Genomic DNA, 18,569 nt, shown 5'->3' on the forward strand with positions numbered 1-18,569 from the left:
TCATGGTTTTGCAGGTTATCTCTGTCTGGGACACCTGCCTTTTCGCCAAGTGGAGTAGCTGTGCCAGGCTGCCATCCCTCTGGAACATCCTCCTCTAGATGAGTAAGTGCTCAAGAATCCACTGCTTTGCATTTGTTCTAGAAATTGTGCTCGCTAACGAGAGAACAAACCTCCATCTGCTGAGCTGGCCTGAGAGCAGACGATTGAAAGCTTCAAGTGGGTACAGGCTCCTTTAAATTCTAGTTTCCCACTGGTGTTTTTAGTCCAGTCGTACGAGTGCTTTGGTTCATCGTGTCTTAATTTTCTGTACATCAGGGTTTTCTCATGTCTGTTTGGTACATACTAGCATCTGGGTCAGATCTGCAGTCCAGTCTCACTCCTCTCTGGTAGCGGCTGATTCCCAATTCTTCAGAGAACGGCAACCCTCGCCCCACACAGTACAAGTGGGGCTGGCTGTGCAAGTGCATTTTAATTCCTTCCCGGCCCCTTGGTCACCTCTCTCTAAGAACGATGGTTCTTTCCTACTCCCAGTTGCTTCTTGCCGGACATGTAAAAACCTGATTGAGTACACCTAAGGGGATGTTGTTTGAACATGAAACACCCGTGTATTGATGTGAACTATTAACTTTCACTCCAGGAAGCGTAACTAAATCATCCCTGCATTCTAGATCATGGCTGTACAGTACCAGCCCACGGGGGCTCTGATTCTTGAGTGGGGCTTGTAATGTAAATAATAAGTAACCCCTGCATCCTTTCTGTCACCCCATATTCATTGCCAGATCCATTGCAAGCCCTTTAAGGCCTGCTGTATCATCCCCATGCTGCCCTTGCAGTGGGGCTGGCATTCTTTGAGAGCACTGCCCTCAGCTGCCTGGAGCTCTTTCTCTGCTCCCATGTCCTCTGTCTCCTGCAACCCGTGCGTTTCACTTTGGCTTACAATGAAGCTGCTCGTCCGTTGGTTAGATATTGTGCACTAGGCTTGATGGGCACAGGGTGCCAGCTGCCCATAAGTGTGGGGCACTGGTGATCTTAGGCAGCCTCCCTTGGGTAAAAGATTGGAGAGGGAAGCTTCCCTTCTGCCTCGGTGCTCTCCCTGTCCTACAAGTTTGTGGCAGGTGCCTCTTTTTCTTTTCCTTCTGGCTCTAGCAGATTTTCCCTCTAAGGCTACATCCACACAGCAAACAACAAAATGTGCAGCAGAGAGTTTCAAGCCCCAAATCACCTGACTCAGGGCTAAAAATAGCAGTGGAGATGGGAGGGTATCAGAGTCTGGGCTCCCACCCAGGCTCGAACAGCTACACTGCTCGCCTTAGCTCTGCAAGCCTGAGACTTGCTGCCAGCGCTTTGTGTTTTGCTGTGTCGCGCTGCCCGCATTGTCCTTTTGCATAGGAAGAAAGCAGAGTATTTTCTCCTTTCTCATTGAGGCTCTGGTCTTCCCAAACCCAAGGACAAGCTTCTTCCTACTGGCCCAGCATGAATGCAGGTTCTTAAAAAAGGTGGAATAGCACAGGTGTGCTGGCAGCTAGAATAATGAGCAGCATATGCTAGGGGTTAGATTTCAGAGTCCAAGGCCTCTCTGAGCCAGGAAAAGCCTTGGCAGACAGTGAGAACTGGAGATGCTCCTTTAAGAACCATCTCCTTGTCTAATGGTATACTGAGCGGTTCATTCTCAAATCTATCATCTAGGGTTACTTCTAACAAAAGCGGGACAAACCCCACTCTGTCTGTAGCAGGCAGCTGTTCGTGCAGGGCTGGCTGCACCCTTTCATGCTCTCTAGAAAGCAGATGCATTTGAGTGCTACCACCAGAGTTCCAAGGTCCTCCAATTAGCAGCTGGAGTTCTGCAAAATATATTCGATAAAGTAGCTGTGCTGGTTGGTTCTGTTCTGCATGCGTCCCATAATTCTAACCACAAACAGCTCTGCAGGCAGGCCTTTCAGACAATCTTCCTTTAATACAAAGTCAATATATCTACATACACAGTGGTCTGAAAACCACTTACTGATTCAGTTTGAAATAACAGTGTGAAAGCAACAGCACTTTGCTCTCATACAAAGAAAAAACTTATCCAACCCCCCCCAAAACTCTCCCAATAAGATTTTGCTGCAACATACTTAGAAATTTGGGAAACTTTCACACAAGTAGGAAGTAAAATCTCAAAGAAGCCTTTTTTCCCCCTTTCAAGACAGGACAGAGGTTGATTTGGGGGGGAGGGTAGCAGTTTGGTTGCATTTAGTTCATCCCATGTGGCCATGTTTACCTCTCTAGAAAATAATTAAAAAATAATAATCAAGGGAGAGCAGTTCTTGGGGCAGTGTTTTTCTCCTCAGTGTACTTTGGCAACACAATTCCTTTTCATGTACAACTGCTGGAGTATTTGACACATGGTCCCCTGCATGAAGAGCCTTGGGCTGTTATTACAATACCCATTATTATTCTGTTGATGTGATGTTTAAAAACTGTACACACATGTGTCTGTGGGCTCGTGCCTGCCATGGCTCTGAAATTCCTCTCTCTATTTCAGTCATAAGACCCTGGTAGTATTTAATCTCCCAATTCACTACTGACCCTGGGAAGAGCAGGCAACGTAGCCATAGGAGGAGGGGGAGTGAGTTGGGACTACAACCCCCCCTAAGCCAGCCTGCTAACCTCACGCCCTTCCAGAGACAGGTCTGAGATTTAAAATAAAGAGACATTTTGTTCTTACATGAGCAAGTTAAACCTTTTAAATGGTAGAAAAGCAATATGTAGAAGTAGCAATTTGCACTGCATCTTTATATATCACAGCCATTACACGGAACATTTCTACAGTGAAAAAATAGACTGTCTTTGAACATAATATGAACAAATAAGCAAATTTTTCTTTTAAACTCATTGACGGATATTCTTTGTTTTTTTAAAAAAGGAAAAAATACACTATTTAAAAAAAAGGTAATGTCACTTGTTACAGTTACATCGATACTTTAAAGAAAGCCACTGACTGCATCTTGCTTGATCTTTCCAAATTATTATACAGCGAGGGCATGTTCACAGCTGTGCCTATGAACTTGGGGTGACAAGGACCGTCTCTGAGATCTGTTGTATTGGAGGTGGTGTGTTGGCAGTAAGAAGCAATAGCTTCTTGGGAATGAATCTCTTTAGAATCAACCCTGTAAGGGCTCTGTTCAAAAATGCCCCCCTCCAGGGGAACAGCAGCTGTCTGCAGAAGGAGGGGGTGGTTTAATATGGAAAGTCCTATTTCTGTACAGCTCAGTCTCCTAACATGTCTCATTCAAAGCAGCGCCCGTGTGTTTGTGCCTGGATGAGCTGAAAAGGGGAGAAGAGAACCAACAGTCATTGTACCCAGCCAGGGAAGAGCCTGTCTCTACCTGGAAGCCCACAGGCAGGGGACCCCTAGAGCACAGCCCCTTTTCCCCTTTAAATAGCCTAAAAAAATAAATGTGGGGATTAGGAGGAATGTTCCAAGTATGCAAAAGATTGGGGGGTGTGGAGCAGAGGCATTGAGGGAATGGTGTTGGCAAGGGGCTGATAAGCCCTGAATCAGCCCAATGATGAGACTGAGGTTTATTAAAACTCCAGCTAGAAGTATTCCTGACCTTAATTTTGTTTCAGTATTGAGATTTATTTATTTTTACACAGCACCTTCAACTCTGCAAGTGACTTCCTTTAAAGACTGCCAACTAGATTAGTAAATAAACTGAACTCTAATGATGTAACCAAAGCTGGTGTCCTGCTCTTCTCCAGCCCTCTCTGCTCCCTTCAGTGGTAACATTTCACAAGGGGTGTGTTTAACTTTTGGATCCGTTCGATGATGTCCACACATTTCCATATGCTCTACACAGCGAACACCACTTGAGGTAACAGGAGCAGTTCACCACTTAAAATCATCCTTCAGCACCCTGCTGAGCTGCCTCTTCACGGTCCAGGTTACAACATGGAGTTCCTGAAGGGGTGTTCCTTTCAAATCCTTCCCCCACTGCATGGTCCAAATGAAAAGGTACTTCTTCGGAGTCAGTTTTGTAAGTTCAAGCACTCCTCCGGGGTCAGAAGAGGCCTTCCAGGACTTAAGTGGTTGGTAGAGTCTGCAAGACGAATGGCTTTTTATGTTGCATAGTGATCAAAACTTCCCAGATACTCCAGAGCTGCCTGGTAACAGAACTGATACTCATCCTGGATGTGGTCAAGAGGAGACAATCAACAGGTTAGTGGTTGTGGAATGTCTGTTGCAAACCCCTACCCAGACATTCCAATTAACCCCTTCACAGCTTGCTAAGTCAGCTTTTATGCTACTGGGGGGGAGGGACACTGGGTATACTGGAAATGAAGAAACTTTCTCAGAAAGCCACAGAGCTGAGTAAACACTTCTATGGATCATAGAGATCCGCAGGATGATAAATGCACTCATAAGCGTAGCCATGGTTGTCACAATTTTACATCCATGGTTAACTGACAGCCAGGCTGAGGTCAGAATCTGCTAGTGCCCTGGTTCGCAGAGCTCTTCCAGGTGGTCCATCAGCTCATCGAGAGATTTGCCTAGTTTTACAACAGGCTACATAAAAAGCACTAGCGAAGTCAGTACAATCAAAAATTTCATACAGACAATGACTTGTTTATACTGCCCTATGTACTATACATGGAAATGTAAAATAAATCAAGTGGAATATGAATATTGTACTTACAATTACATATTGTGCTGACACTTTTGTATTTTTACCATTATAGAAAAATTGCTTAAGTGAGGTGAAACTTGGGCTATGCAAGACAAATCAGACGTCTGGAAAGGTTGAGAACCATTGAGTTAGTGGACAGAGTATGGGGTTGGGAGTCAGACAACAGCTGCCCTTGAAGAGAGCATGTATCAATGTGCATTTACCACTGTACCTTATACTTCTGCTACATGACACAGCAGTTCAGCCTATGCCCCAATGGCCCAGATCCTCAAAGGCACTTTAGGTTCCTAATATCCATTTATTTCAATTGAAATTAGCCTTGAGGATCATGTCCCTTGTTTTTAAGGAGTTCAAGTTTCCTGTTAGCATGGTGGTTAGAAAGGCAAAAGCTCTTTCATACTTCTAGGTATGAAAGAGATTAACAGTAACAGGAAAGAGGCAATTCAGTGTTTTTCTGCTCTCTCTTCCATTCACAAACACCCACACGTGTTAGTTAATCGCTACAATGTTCTTTACCTCCGTCTGCACCATCGCTGGTCGTTGTGTTCGCAGCATCTTAACTGTCTGGAAAATATCTACAACACCCTCATAACGCATTCTCTCCAGGACGATACTCAGTGTGATGAACACCCCAGTTCTGCCCACTCCGGCGCTACAGACGCGAGAGAAGAAACAACACTGTTATACGCCTGTGTGTATTTTAGTAAGGAAGCAGCAGGCAGTGTAGCAGTTAAACAAAGCCTTCAGCCTTTTCATGTTCTGATCTTTCTTAAAGCAATAAATTGGCATCCATGTCCAATGAACATAACTAAATCAGAGGCAGAAGTCCCCTGCCTATCAATCCTTGTTTGTCCAGTGTCAGATTCCCCCCCCAATGTCCTCTCCCAGCAATGGAAATACTAAAACCACCAGAGTCACTGATCCACAAATGTCAAAAGCTCCAGCCATAGATAAATATTCAATTTGGAAATATTTTCTAATGGCAATAAAAATAAACTTGAAAAAACATCCTCCATGATTCGGAAGCAACATTAGATCCTTGTGAACTTTGTTCATTAAATCAGATGATGAGGTAATGCCCTCTATTATCTGCTTCAGCCAGTCAGGAATAGGTCTTGATCCAGTGTAGCATCTGGCTTAGCAAATGGTGGTGTAGTTTTTTTATCTGGATTTGTTGGGGGAGCAAAAGGAGGCCCTCCACTCAACAGGACGGCATTTCTCTGTTTGTACGTAACGCAGTAACATTAATTCTGTTTTGTCTAGGAGAAGGAGGAGAGAGTGACCCACAAAGACCTAGTGGAGGGGAATGGAGGAATACACAGGCCCCCCCCCGGTGTGTCCAAGGAGCTGGGCTTACAGAAATGACAAAATACTAGGTCACATGCTCTGTTAGGGAATTTGCGCTGAGGCACAGATGGCCACGCTTTTCTACTCCCTGTTGAAGGATGTTTTTACATGCTCATTTGCCTACCTGCAGTGGACAGAAATTGGCCCATCCTGACCGAACTGTTCCTTTGTCTTATGCACCTGTCCAATGAAATCGATAAAACCCTCTCCTGATTTTGGCACACCTTGTTCGGGCCAGTCAGTGAACTGGAACTGACGAACGGTTCGGGACTGACCATCCTGGGGAAGAGCAACAGAAAAAACAAAAGTTGCAGTTAAAACACGTGGTATATTCATGCCGGTAATAATACTAATGCCAAATCTCCCAGCTGCCCCGTTAGCGAAGGAGGGGAATGGAACATTGAAGCACACTGAACAGGGGTCAGATATCGCCAAGCTGACATGTTTTGTGGGAAGGGATCCCTTTTTGTCCAGTGTTGACGAAGGAGTGAAGTGGACTTTGTTTAGACTTTTATATTAAAGGGCTCAAAACGATCTGATCAAACAATTTTTCTAAATAAATAAATGTGGGTTTAGTGGGGAATGTCAAAATGTGTGGTTTTGTACCAGTTCAGGATGAAAGGAAATTTCAGAAGTTTCCTGGAATGGAAATTCTGAGTTTTGACCAGCTCTGGAAAGCAGAGCAGGAAAGACGCTACCTTAAGACTGCAGTAGAGTCTGCTGCCCGGGAAAGACTGAGGCTCAGTTCCTGTATGTGCCAGGAGCTAAAAGAGCACATACTAGTATAAAACTGCAACTGGGAAGCTAGTTCCAAGCCCTGCCTTTCACAAACCCAGGAGCCTCCAGCAGCAGAGTCAAAGCAGCACAACCCCATCTGTTCAAACCTAGGACAGGTCCCCCATTCATTTCAAGACCCGGCTCAAAATTTCTCTCCCTTCTTTTAAAATCCCATCCCAACACTTGTGCACCTCCTTTCCTTGCTTCTTCTTCCCCTCTCTGTCCCTTCATGCAGCCTCACCAGTCCTTTCTGCAACAGCATTTGTGTACCACACTCTGCCCTCAGCAGCTCCCCAGCTCTCTTAACCAAAAGCATCTCATCTTAATGGCTCTCCTGTTGGATGCTAAGGGTGTTGCTGCTGTAAAAGCCTGTTGGCATTCAGTGTGTATGAAAGACACGACAGAGAGTACAGCTTTCGCTATCAGCGAGGTCACCCAACCACCTCATTCACTTGTGATTAATGAAACCAACTGGAAGGTACTTCATCCCCAAGTACTGCAGTCCACATCCATGCGCCTGTCCAGAGGAGTCTAGTTCCTGATCATTCCCCACAGTGCCTCAGAGAGACCAAAGATAGCAACATGTGCTTTGCGCATTTTGTCAAAACACCTCCCTGGCCTCAGCAACTTATCTACAAATCTGTTGAAGCATCCAAACGGGCACTGCTGAAGTTGTTGCTCCAAAGTCTTCCTAGAATTTAATAATTCAGAAAAGAATTCAAAGAAATGACCCAATGTGAGCTAACATGTTGGTGGAGTCAGAGGTTTAGGAGAAGCTTTGTGAACAGCTGTATAATAGACCAATGCTGAGCTCCAGAAGACAGGAGCTAGAGAAAGACAGCCAATTTCAACAGCTTCTGAAAACCTCTCTGTTCATTTAACAGTTCTGACCTCGCAGCAGGGGAATGGAACCCCAATGGCCTGTTTTCCAATCTCCATTTCTGCCAGATAGGAAATCCAGAGCTAGGACTGTTCTCTGGATAGTCCCTGTTTGCGGACTCCAAGCGAGAACTGTATGGTCAAGGCATGAACATAGAATTCACACTTCCAAGCCCAGAAAGGAGAGAAGACTGAGCACTCACCCTGGCATCAGTAACCTTGAATTCTCGCAGGATATACTGAGGCATGTTGTATTCAGCCATGGGATCCACCACAAAGTACTGGTACCGGGCGGATCGCTCAGCAGGCCAATACTGATGGCACTTTTCCTGCCGAGGGAGAAAAGACACCAGTTTAGGACAACGCAGCTAACCCCTTACGCTGCTGTAGGGCTTTGAACTGTGTTGCCCTCCCAGCCCTCAACCACCCTTTCGATGGGTCCATGCTTACCCGACCCATCTCTCGCAGCTTGGTCAACATCACCACAATGGTGGAGTTGTTCTCCCAGAGCATCCGCCAGAAATCCTCGGTGGTCTCTGCCAGCGGCCCTTGAGTGGCAATGTAGGCTTTCTGTTGTCTGAAAGAAAGCACAAACCCCACACACAAGGTGACGAGTTATTAGCCCAGGGTCTGGGGTGATGGCCTTAGCAACTGGGGGGACAGCTTGAGAACTGTCACAAGGGTCCGGATATTTGGAAGGCCTTATGAACTAGATGGGAATGCAGCTCTTTGGAGATGCCCAGGCTTGGGATAGGGGTCCGTGACTCAAAGGCCTTGGGCTGGGATTTCCCTAATGACTGTGACTATGGGCTAAATCCTGACTAGTCATGCAAGAGGAGGTTGCAGCATGACACTTGCCACCCTCCCATGCACATGTGTGCAGGACCCGAGGGCAGTCTGCTGCTTGGGCTATCCGAGCAAAAGCGGGGAGGGCCAGTGGCCACATGCGGCAGCACATTGCCTGGTCTGTGTGCCCAGAGGCATGAAGGAGGGAGAGCCCTCGCTGCATCCAGTGCTGCTCAGTGCCCTCCCTCCTCTGCATTCAGCCTCTGGCAGGCCTGCATAGGCAGAAGGTCTCAGAGCATTGCCGCGTGGGTCCTACTACAGCTTTGCTCGCTGGCTCCAAAACACTGATTGTTTCCCAACATCCCAACAGCTAAAGAGAGGCTGAGACAGGAATGATCTGTTCCATAAACATTCCCCATAGTGAAATCCATCCAGCCAAGATACTCTGAGTCTAACACGGCAGCTGGATGTTGTTGTTTTTTAAAAAATGAGAGAAAATGTTCTGACCATTAACAGCTGAGGTTATACTCTGGGGAAAAGGTAATCCAACCCCGTATTTCAAGCTGTGAACTGATCACAAACATAGTGTCAGGAAGGAATCTGCCCCGTAAAATGTTCAGCATTGCACAAGAGGCAGAGTGTGGGTGGATGGGATTCAAGTCCCTTGAAGCATCAGGTGTGGATTAGAACAGACCAGCGACGGATCAATGTTCTGACCCAGGCTGGCAAATCAATCCATTCAGCCTTCCTTCCCCTTTTCTGTCACTACCTCTTTAAACTGTACTTCTCTGAGCACCTTGCAAAAAAGGGAAATCAGCTTGTATTACTCTCTGTTAAAACAGCAGGCTGCAACGTGTTGCCGTTTACCTGTATCCATCGATAAAACTGGCATTGATATAGTCTGACCCCTCCACTCCCCTGATGGGCTGAAGACAGACGCGGGTGGTCTCGTATGGCATGATGTTGACAAGGCGATTCTTGAATTTGTTGCATGGGAGGTTGGCGCTTATGAACCTGGAAGTGTGGGCTTTAGAGTTGGCAAGTCGCTGAAGGAAAAAAACACACACACGTGTTCTAACAGGTGTTATTTCAGCTCCCGGAAAAGGGTGAAAATTGCTCAGATGCCTGGGACAAACTGGCTTATTTAGGTGGGCAGGACAAAAGTTTCCATTGGCCTGGGTCTGATCTTAGACAAATGGTTCAGCAGCATCTTCACGCCAACCCACTGAGGCAGCCCCAAGGCAGGTGAATTTCTTTCCGCCTCCAAGTTCCCCTGCGTGGTTCTGGCTTTCATTTATTTACTGGGGGGGGTGCAACTCCAGAAGCCGAGTGCCAGAAATGTCAGGGCCTTCCCCATTGCAAAGCCTTGTTGTGATTTGTTGACTGCGTTTCACATTGGAAATACAGCATTAAAATCAAATGTGAGCCGGGGAGGAAATTCAACCTGGATTTCAGAGAGCTGGACTAAAGTCTTGCCCCAACAGCTGGTCTTTCCCCTGGGAGCCACTGCAGCAGCCCCGGAGTCAGAAATGTAATTACTTCTTTAATGTAGAAACACAAAAACATTCCTCCCCCCCTCAAAAGGGCCAGTCATCTGTCATCCTTGGAGCCTAAGCTGCAGAAAGCTCCTGTCAGAAGCACAGACCTTCCCTTCCCGCCTTGCCTTTACTCTCCAATGGGAGACGGTTATTACGATTAAGTTCCTTAGGTGCCAGGGTTTTTGGTGTAAGTGCCCATTATCGTCCTGCTTAAAAGAGCAACTTCAGGTACACGTCAGGCTGCTGTCTGGACTCTGCCCTCCCTGGAACCCCCATGTTAGAGCGGTGTTCTAATGCTTGGTGATAGTCTATGCTGCAGATTGCCTCAGGGAAGTGACTACAACATGGTTCTCAAAAACATCCCCATCACACTGAACGTGGCAGAACCCTGCTGCACGATGTGAACACTGATCCCAGTGCTGACGGGGCCCATGGCATTGCCCGGCTGTCTCCTGCATGGCCCAGTTCAGATGGAAGCCCAACAGCACCTTTCCTGTCTCCGTTCTCCACCCCCCGCTGCATGCCTAGACCTCAGTGTTCTGCCATTACCTTGAACTCCAGCTCCATGCCTGTCACATGCTCGCCCACCTCTATCTGCGCCAGTTTCTGAATGTAAGTGTAGAGATTCCTGGCTGGGACCTCTGTGTTACCGCAAGCAACGGCCTCCAACAAGGCATCGTGTATAAAGCTGTACTGGTCTTCTGTCTGGACCATGTAGTTCCGCTGTGACCTCATGAGGGTGACGTGCCCATAAATGTCCACTGTCTTCTCATGCTTTATCCTCTCCAGCATGGCATCAATCACGATGAAACAGCCTGTCCGTCCAACTCCCGCGCTGGAAGGAGAGGTGGGAAAGTAAGCAACATAATCCAAACCCCAGTGCCGCCTTTCTCTTGAGAAATTTACCTTGATGGCCGTTCCTTAGTGGGAGTGGGTGATCGTGAGCAGATGTAGACAATGAATGACAACGGGGAGGTATGTGAAGAGCATGAAAGAGAAGTAGGAAGCAATAGAGACCTTGTAAATATAGATACAGACAAAGAATATAGGGTGGATGAATTACTGGCAGACTTAGAACATAGATCAGCAGGGCTAGATATTTCGTGCATTCTGTTGTGTTAAGGGAACTTGCTGAATGACTGGCCACACAACTCCTGTTCATGTCAATGGGAGTTGGGTGATATTTTAAAAGCTAGTTAGAGGATTTAGCCATATGTGGAGAATTTAGTGTTTTTTAGTCTCAGGGTTCTGTCCTACAGCTACAGCAGCTGAGCATGCAGCATCCAACAATTTGGGGGTGTAACGGTGATGGGGGAAAAAAGTAAAAGGTGTCACTGGTTTCCAGAAAAAGGACTGGCACTTATCCGCTAAGTTTAATTGCAACTCTGGTACATTAACTGATCAGGTATTGAGAGGAAATGATTTGTTGCCATCTAGGAGAATGGAATTCTGAGCCATAAGCAGTACGGCTTTATGAATAAAAAGTAATCAAGTCTGCCTGGCCTGATTTGTTGACAGTTACAAAATGAATGGATGAATAGAAGCACTGGAGATGTAATATCCTGATTTTAGTAAAGCATGAGACAAAGATGCACAAAACCGTACTCAGAATTGTTTCAGATTGGCTTGGAGGCAAACATTCCCATGGCTAAAAGGACTGCAAACACCAGGTCATGGTAAATCACAATGTATCGAGTTGCAGAGAGGTGCCTAGTGGGGTGCTCCAGAAACTGGTGTGAAGTGAGATTTTCTTTAGGGCTAGTCTACACTGGCAGCGCTTTAACGTGGCCTGTGTGGTCGCGGCAGAGCGCTGGGGGAGAGCGCTCCCAGCGCTCTAAAAAACCCACCTCCACAAGAGGCGTGGCTCCCAGCACGGGGAGGGCACGGTCAAGCTGGCGCTTTACAGCGCTGCAACTTGCTGCGCTCATGCGGGTGTTTTTTCACACCCCTTGAGCAAGAAAGTTGCAGCGCTGTAAATTGCCACTGAAGACAAGCTCTTAGTATCATCTTCATTAATGATCAGAGGGGCAGGGCAAACAGCAGTGTCAATAAATTCACAGATGAGGCTGATTCAGAAGGCGTTGCAAACACCAGTGAGGACAAATACACCAAGGCCCTACCTATGGACAGGTTAGAACTATGGGCAGAAAAGTAACCAAATGAGGCTCAACTTGGCAAAAACACAAGTTAATAGATCTAGTAGGAAATAATCTCATCCCCAGCTTCAACCCTGGGAGATACTGGAAAGCAGTAATGCCAAGAGTGACCTGGGGTGACAGTGGATGGCAAACTTGACACCAATTTCCAGTTGTGGCATGGCAGCATGAAACCCCAGTAAGATATTGGGCTACATACACCTAGATGTCCCATCAATGAGCAACTGGGGAACAGTAACTCCTGCAAGAACACACCTGTAACGTTACGTTTAATTCTAGGCCTCACAATAGCAAAGAATTCAGAGTAAAGCAAGCAAAATGAGAAAGGGGCTGGCAGGAAGGACGGGGGTTTACAGTTGGGTTGTGTGGAAGCTGTGGGCTGTGAAGGGGACCTAATGCTAGTCATAAATATTTGAATGGTAAGAATACACAGAGGAGAGAATTATTTGACAAAGGGCTAGAGCTAGAAGTAACAGGATGAATTTAAAAAAAGGATCTAGGTGTAAAATCTCCGGAGAAGCTTCCTGATGTTGAGTCTATCAGGCAGTGAAATAGCCTTCCACAGGAGTGGTGGAAGGCCTATTGCTTCAGTCACTTAAAAGAAGAAGAACGTCTGGCACAGGCAGGGGAGAGACACTTGATCCAGCCACTTTCCCTCTTTTTTGCAAACAAGGGAAAACGCCACCTCCCTGCGTCACCAGGGTGTTTCAAGGCCAGACCCTCAGCTACTATAAATCAATGTAGCTCTGCTGAAGTCAATGAAGTGACACCAATTTACAGCTGCTGAAGATGCAGCCTTAATCTTTATGAAGAGATTTGGGATTATCCAGTGAAAGGCCCTAGAACAGTACAGAGCGTGACCATGCTTTACAGATGCAACATACACACTGGTTTTTGTAGGCACTGGTTCTGAAACACGAAGGAGAAAGGTTAGGAAGAAAGAGAACACAAGAATTAAACCCTATTGAATAGGTGGGGAAATTCCATTAAAACAGAGAGTCTTGAAACCCAGAAAGGTGTTTCTTTGAGCTACAGGTGTGTGCTAACAGTCTGTCAATCTATGAGAGAAAGAGGTGGCCACAGCTAAGAACTGAAAAACAGAAAGGCCACTTCACCTCTTTATTGGCCCCAGCAGCAAGTTCAGCGCAATCCAGTCCACAAAAAAAATACACAGTCCCTGCCCCAGAGAGCTCCCACTCTGAAGAGATCTGCTCCGAGCCAGAGCCCAATTTAGTAAGAACTTCAGAAAGTTAGATTCTATGTCACTTGAGGGCACAAGATGAAAAGTCGTGTCTGCCAATGTGTGTGTCATTCCTAGATACTGATCAGCCTCGTTTCTTACACCTCTTCATTTGCAACATCACCATGACGGGAGATCTCCCGTCAGACACAATTATGATCATTCTTGGTAGGGGGTTCCAGGCCTGAACAAAGGGCTGGCATGATCTAAGGGCTTCAAAAGCATGTTTAATCACTCAGATCTTTAGGCAGCTTGGAAACGACTGATGCTGTAATGAATAACATGCGTCACCCTTTTACCTCAATGCACAGAAACATTTGGGGAACATCAGACTTGCATGTGAAGGCATTTATGAATCAGCAGGGCCCTGCAGGTCTAAACACTTGCAACTAGAAATAAAGGGTTTCCTCCTCCTATTCAAAGGCGGTCCCTCTTTTCATAAAAAAAAAAACTCATGGATCTTCATTAATTAGACTGCATAACACCTGAACCAAGCAGGTTGCTAGAGCTTTGGCAAGAAGGGAGCAGTCGATCAGGGATCTGGTCACGGTAAGTCGCCCACTGATGGCCCTTTTTATTCATTTTCCGAGAGGCACATGATAATTGTCATCTTCGGGGTTAGTGATAAGTTGCCCAGTTACAAAGACTGTTTAAACTGTATCCTCCAGGAGAGGCAGGATTAGAGTCCCCAATTGCCTGTAAAATTCAGATGTTACTTTCCCCAGCACTGAGTGACCTGCAGGCCCCTCCAAATTTCTCCTGAGGGAGGAGGGAGATTTGTCTGAGCTGAGTCTGCAAGTGTTCCTCATTGGATGGTAAACTGAATTAGGGAATGCTACCTGCCCAGGGGGACTTCACTGCTCTGCTCTCAGAAAGCCTACGGCTCTCAAAGCTCTTTCAAGATGCTGTTAGCTCTCTCCGTTGGACAACTCTGCCTCTCGCCCTCCACATGGTGATGCTGCTTCCTAAGCCCCATTTCATCTTTCGTCCGTCCCCACCGTGACCGAAACGAGCTGCAAGCTCCTCAAAGGCCACACATTACTGGATAGCACTCTGGCAATGAGGCCTTATCAAAGATGCCAACTAAACCATGCCAACTCCAGCCCCACTCAGTTCAGGAAATGCTGCTCTGAATAGAAACCAAACAGGGAAATCCTCCTCACGCTGCACAGAAGCCTGAGAAGAGACAGCTCCTGCATGCTGGAAGCTGTGATAGGAAGGTGTTTGAATGCCCCACTGAAAAGGGGATTCGCTTGGCAAGGTTGTTTCCCCCCATCCAACAGGGGCTCCATGTAGGGGGAGGCTGTGGTTCTGGTAATAAACGGGTCAGTACCTGCAGTGCACTATGATCGGGCCAGCGTCAGGAGGGTTGCAGGTTTTGACCCTTCTCAGGAAAGCCAGGAATGGGGTGGGGTACTCAGGGACTCCATGGTCGGGCCATGCTGTGAACTGGAATTGGCGCACCTCTCTCTTCTCACTGGAGCCATTCTGCGGAGTGGCAGAGGAATCAAGAGTAACGTGTGAGTGAGCAATGGCCATGAAACACACATGGCAAGTTACAGAACGTAGGAATGGGACAACAGAGAGAGACGTGGCATCAGAGAGAAATGTCACCTTGTGAAGGGAGAATGTCCGAACACAGAACGTGGCCAATTCAATAGTGTCTAGTAAGGTCACTTGGATCATCCCATAGGTCTCCGTGCCCCGGCCTGGCCAGTACTGGTCACACTTGATCTAGAAAATAAAAGTCACCGATGAGTTCGGGAACATAGTCCGAAGAGCACAGTATGCAGCCTTCTTGCCAAGGAAATTAAAGATGGGCCCCTGGCAAGGGAGAGAGAAACAGTAAGAAGTATTGCTTGCTGACGCATCAGAATAGGGAGAGACCCCATAGATTCAGTTCTATGTCCTGTGTGCATCAAGTGCAGCTTCCACTCACAGAGCTGGAGCGTTGAGGCACACTGGTGGTCTGATGCCTGATTAATTGGAATGATTCTGAATGGCAGAACACTCAGAAGAATATTACATGAGATAAAAGGACTCTAACCTTGCCACTGGATCTAACATGGGGCCAGGCTCAGAGCACGTTCCCTCTTCCCTTAGAGCAGTGAAAGGATCTAAGACTTCCCAGGTGGACAGTATTTTCACAACGAATCAGTGCTTGCAGGGGGCCAGCAAGGCAGGTAGAAATCTCCTGAAGGAGCAGATGAGGGCTGCAGATCAGAGAGATTGCTGCTCCCCACCTCTCCACATGCACCTCCCTTGGGGTCTCCCCCTCCACAGCACCTCCCCAGATCATGACCAGCCTGCCATCTCGCTGAAGTTTCTCACCCGAGATTTCTCCTCAAGCTTTGTCATCATCACAACAGTAGCTGAGCGCTGCTCCCACACCATCCGCCAGAAGTCTCCGAAGGTCTCCGGCAGAGGCCCCTGGGTGGCAATGTAGGCGTTCTGCTTTCGGTAGCCATCGATGTAGTTGGCGTTAATGTAGTCACTGCCCACAATCCCTGCATTGAAGTGGCAAAGAGAGTCAGCTGATTTCACCTTATCAGGGGGCGGGGGAAGAGCTTCGCAGCAGCTTGAATTCCTTATCGGAGATAGCGGGTGAGTTCCCCAGCTGGGGTAAATCAGCAACCAAGTTACCTCAGCTGAGGATCTGGCCAAGGACATCTCCACTAGACAGCTACTTCTGGAGGCGGCGGGGAGGGGGGGTATCAAATACCAAGCCTGGCGTATCTTATTTATACTGCATTAGCACCTAGGAGCTGAAGTCGTGGACCAGAGTCACGGCGCTAGGCGGTACACAAAACACAAAGACAGCCCCTGCCTAAGGGCCTACAATCTTCTGGGCCAAATACGTATCTGGTTAATGAGACGCACTGCACAGTTCATAGAAGAGTCCCACCCCAGCGGGTTGGATTGATGCCACCTACATGCTTCTACGCCATGGGTTTCTGAAGGAGTGAGTCAGGACTCCCTGGATCACCTGTGGATGAGCCCATCTCCACTGTGACTGAGTGAGGCATGGAAAACAGGGCTGGGGTGTGCAGAGGAAGTAGGTGGCTTGGAAATTACAGACAGTGACTTGCTGTAAAGCATGAGCTGTGATTTTGGGGGTGTTTTTTTGTTCACACCAATTTATAGCTGCCTGCCTGAGTCTTTGGCGAAGCGTTTTTAGGTGGGTGGTGAAAAGCAGGATGCACCGCGGGAAGAGAGCCGCACTCTACTTAAAATGGACCATGCCACGTGTCTGTCTTACGGGTCAGAGTTAGAGATCCACTTGTGATTGGCAAAGAGGACTACCGCTGTGTGGAGATTTGTCCTATAACTCCTTATACACAGCTGCTGGCAGTATCGGCAGGTTTTTGTTATCCTAAGATTTCCCAGGGTAGGGAAATGTTGAACTCAAGTTTGGGGTGGGGGGGTGGGAAATGGGTTTCTCGTCCTCTTTTCCGCTGCTGCCAACAGGGTTAGCCTGGTCTATGTGCGATGTTAAACCCACTCAGAATTGCCTGCCAGTCTTCAAAGGCAGTGGGTAATTTCAGCTGCCTGGGGAAACAGGCTTTGATTGAATTTCTGGAGGCCTCCCTCCTCCAAAATTTAAAAATTCAAAGTGGAAGAGCAGTTGTGTAGCAGCAGCAGGAGCGTCAACAAAGGCTGAGCTTCTGGAATTAATCTCCTCCGCTGCCCCCTTGGGCCAGCTGTGTCATTTGAAATGGTGGCAGGGAGCTGGGGTGATGTTTTGCCGTGTAACAGGCCTCGTTACAGAGAAGTCATTGAACGAAAACTGCCCCCTCCTCTTCACTGGGCACAGCTGGCACACTGCAGACTGGACAAAAGCAGAATTTAAAGAACAACTAAAAAAAAAACAAACCAAAAACCAAAACAAAACAAACCCAACCCCAGGCTGCTGGGAGGGAACCTGCCAGCTAGTGCAGAGGAAAGGACTTTGGCTTCAGTAAGTCTCTGTGCAGATCATTCTTCAAGTGGGGTTGCAAATCTGCTCCTGTCTGCCTTGCCCGTTCGTCCTCTGTTCTACCGCCCCTCCTGAGTTAAGGGCATGAAAATGGCTGGATGATGGGTGCATGAGACAGGAAGAAACGACTGCTGACTGGGAACTGGTGGAACAAAACATGCCTCTTCTCCCAGTGCTTCTGGGTACTGCCCAGCGTGACACAGCTGCAGGCTGATTTCTAGGCACAGCCTAACCCAGAGCTGTCTGGGGGGAGTGGAAGAAGGAGAACAACACTCAAGCACAGAGCTTAACGTTCTCCAGCCGCTCACTGGACGGCCTTGCTGGGGATGTGCAGCGTCTGGGTTACTAGGGGAAGCACACGACTGGAAACAGTTACCATCCGGTGGCTCTTCAGTGCCTGTGTAAGATAACTTGGGACCTAGTCCCGTTTGTAGCAGGCACAACCTCACACCACTTCGTTGGCAGAGGTGCCAAGCACCGACGGAGCCATGAAGACAGAACCCCCCATCTTGCCAGGGTTGCAGCATGTTGGCTGAGCAGGAGAGAAGCTTGCCCCACCACTGCCGGTGCTGTATCTGTTCTGGAGATAGACAGAAGCGTCTAGACCCGTGGTACTCAATCCGTGGCCCAAAGGCTGCTGGGCCCGCGGGTGCGGGCTGCCCCATCACCTGGTGTGGCGGGGTCCGGGAGCCCCGCTGCCTAGCGGGGTCCAGGCAGGGACTGCCCCACAGCCCCGCACCTGGGGTCCACTCCTGGCCCCACTCTGTGGGTGGACTGGGGCGTTGGGCATAGGGGTCTGTAGGGTGATGGAGGGGGTTCTCAACTTGCAGCCCAGGTAACACACCGTGGGCTGTATACTGGCCCACAATGATAAACAGGTTGGTCTAGACCATAGGGCTGTCAAGACAGCACCTTTTAGCAGTTTGAACACTAAACGTAACTAGAGACTGCACTTGTGCTGGCATCAGACGCTCCCTGGGCTTTGGGCAGAGTCAGACTGTTCCCTGCTGCAAGCCAGGTGCTGGCTGAAAATATCAGGAATTCTCTCTCTCTCTCTCTCTTCCAGTGAATACGACAATGTGACTTTTGAAAGCCTAGCTCTACAATTTAAATGGCTCATGCAATATTAATTTCAGACGGAAAACAAGCTGAGACACAGTCATCTTTGTAATGAGAAATGTTAGAAATCCTCCTTCAGCA

At 47.8% G+C, this 18,569-nt stretch overlaps 1 protein-coding gene across 8 annotated transcripts in view; it reads right to left on the reverse strand.

Moving 5' to 3' along the window:
• Positions 1–1,934: 1,934 nt before the first annotated feature.
• Positions 1,935–18,569, reverse strand: part of PTPRS (protein tyrosine phosphatase receptor type S) — a 247,445-nt gene continuing 230,810 nt past the window's right edge. For all 8 annotated transcript variants that reach the window (XM_073323722.2, XM_073323721.2, XM_073323720.2 and 5 more), the window contains 10 exons: positions 15,725–15,900; positions 15,008–15,127; positions 14,727–14,881; positions 10,547–10,832; positions 9,327–9,505; positions 8,124–8,250; positions 7,877–8,002; positions 6,142–6,296; positions 5,187–5,322; positions 1,935–4,170 (listed from right to left, as the gene is read on the reverse strand). In XM_073323722.2, coding sequence (XP_073179823.1) covers positions 4,102–4,170; positions 5,187–5,322; positions 6,142–6,296; positions 7,877–8,002; positions 8,124–8,250; positions 9,327–9,505; positions 10,547–10,832; positions 14,727–14,881; positions 15,008–15,127; positions 15,725–15,900 — 1,529 coding nt within the window. In that variant the 3' untranslated portion in view covers positions 1,935–4,101. The remainder of the gene's footprint in view (positions 4,171–5,186; positions 5,323–6,141; positions 6,297–7,876; positions 8,003–8,123; positions 8,251–9,326; positions 9,506–10,546; positions 10,833–14,726; positions 14,882–15,007; positions 15,128–15,724; positions 15,901–18,569) is intronic.

This window comes from Lepidochelys kempii, chromosome 25 (genome assembly GCF_965140285.1).
Source record: "Lepidochelys kempii isolate rLepKem1 chromosome 25, rLepKem1.hap1, whole genome shotgun sequence".
Classification (NCBI taxonomy): Eukaryota; Metazoa; Chordata; order Testudines; family Cheloniidae; genus Lepidochelys; species Lepidochelys kempii.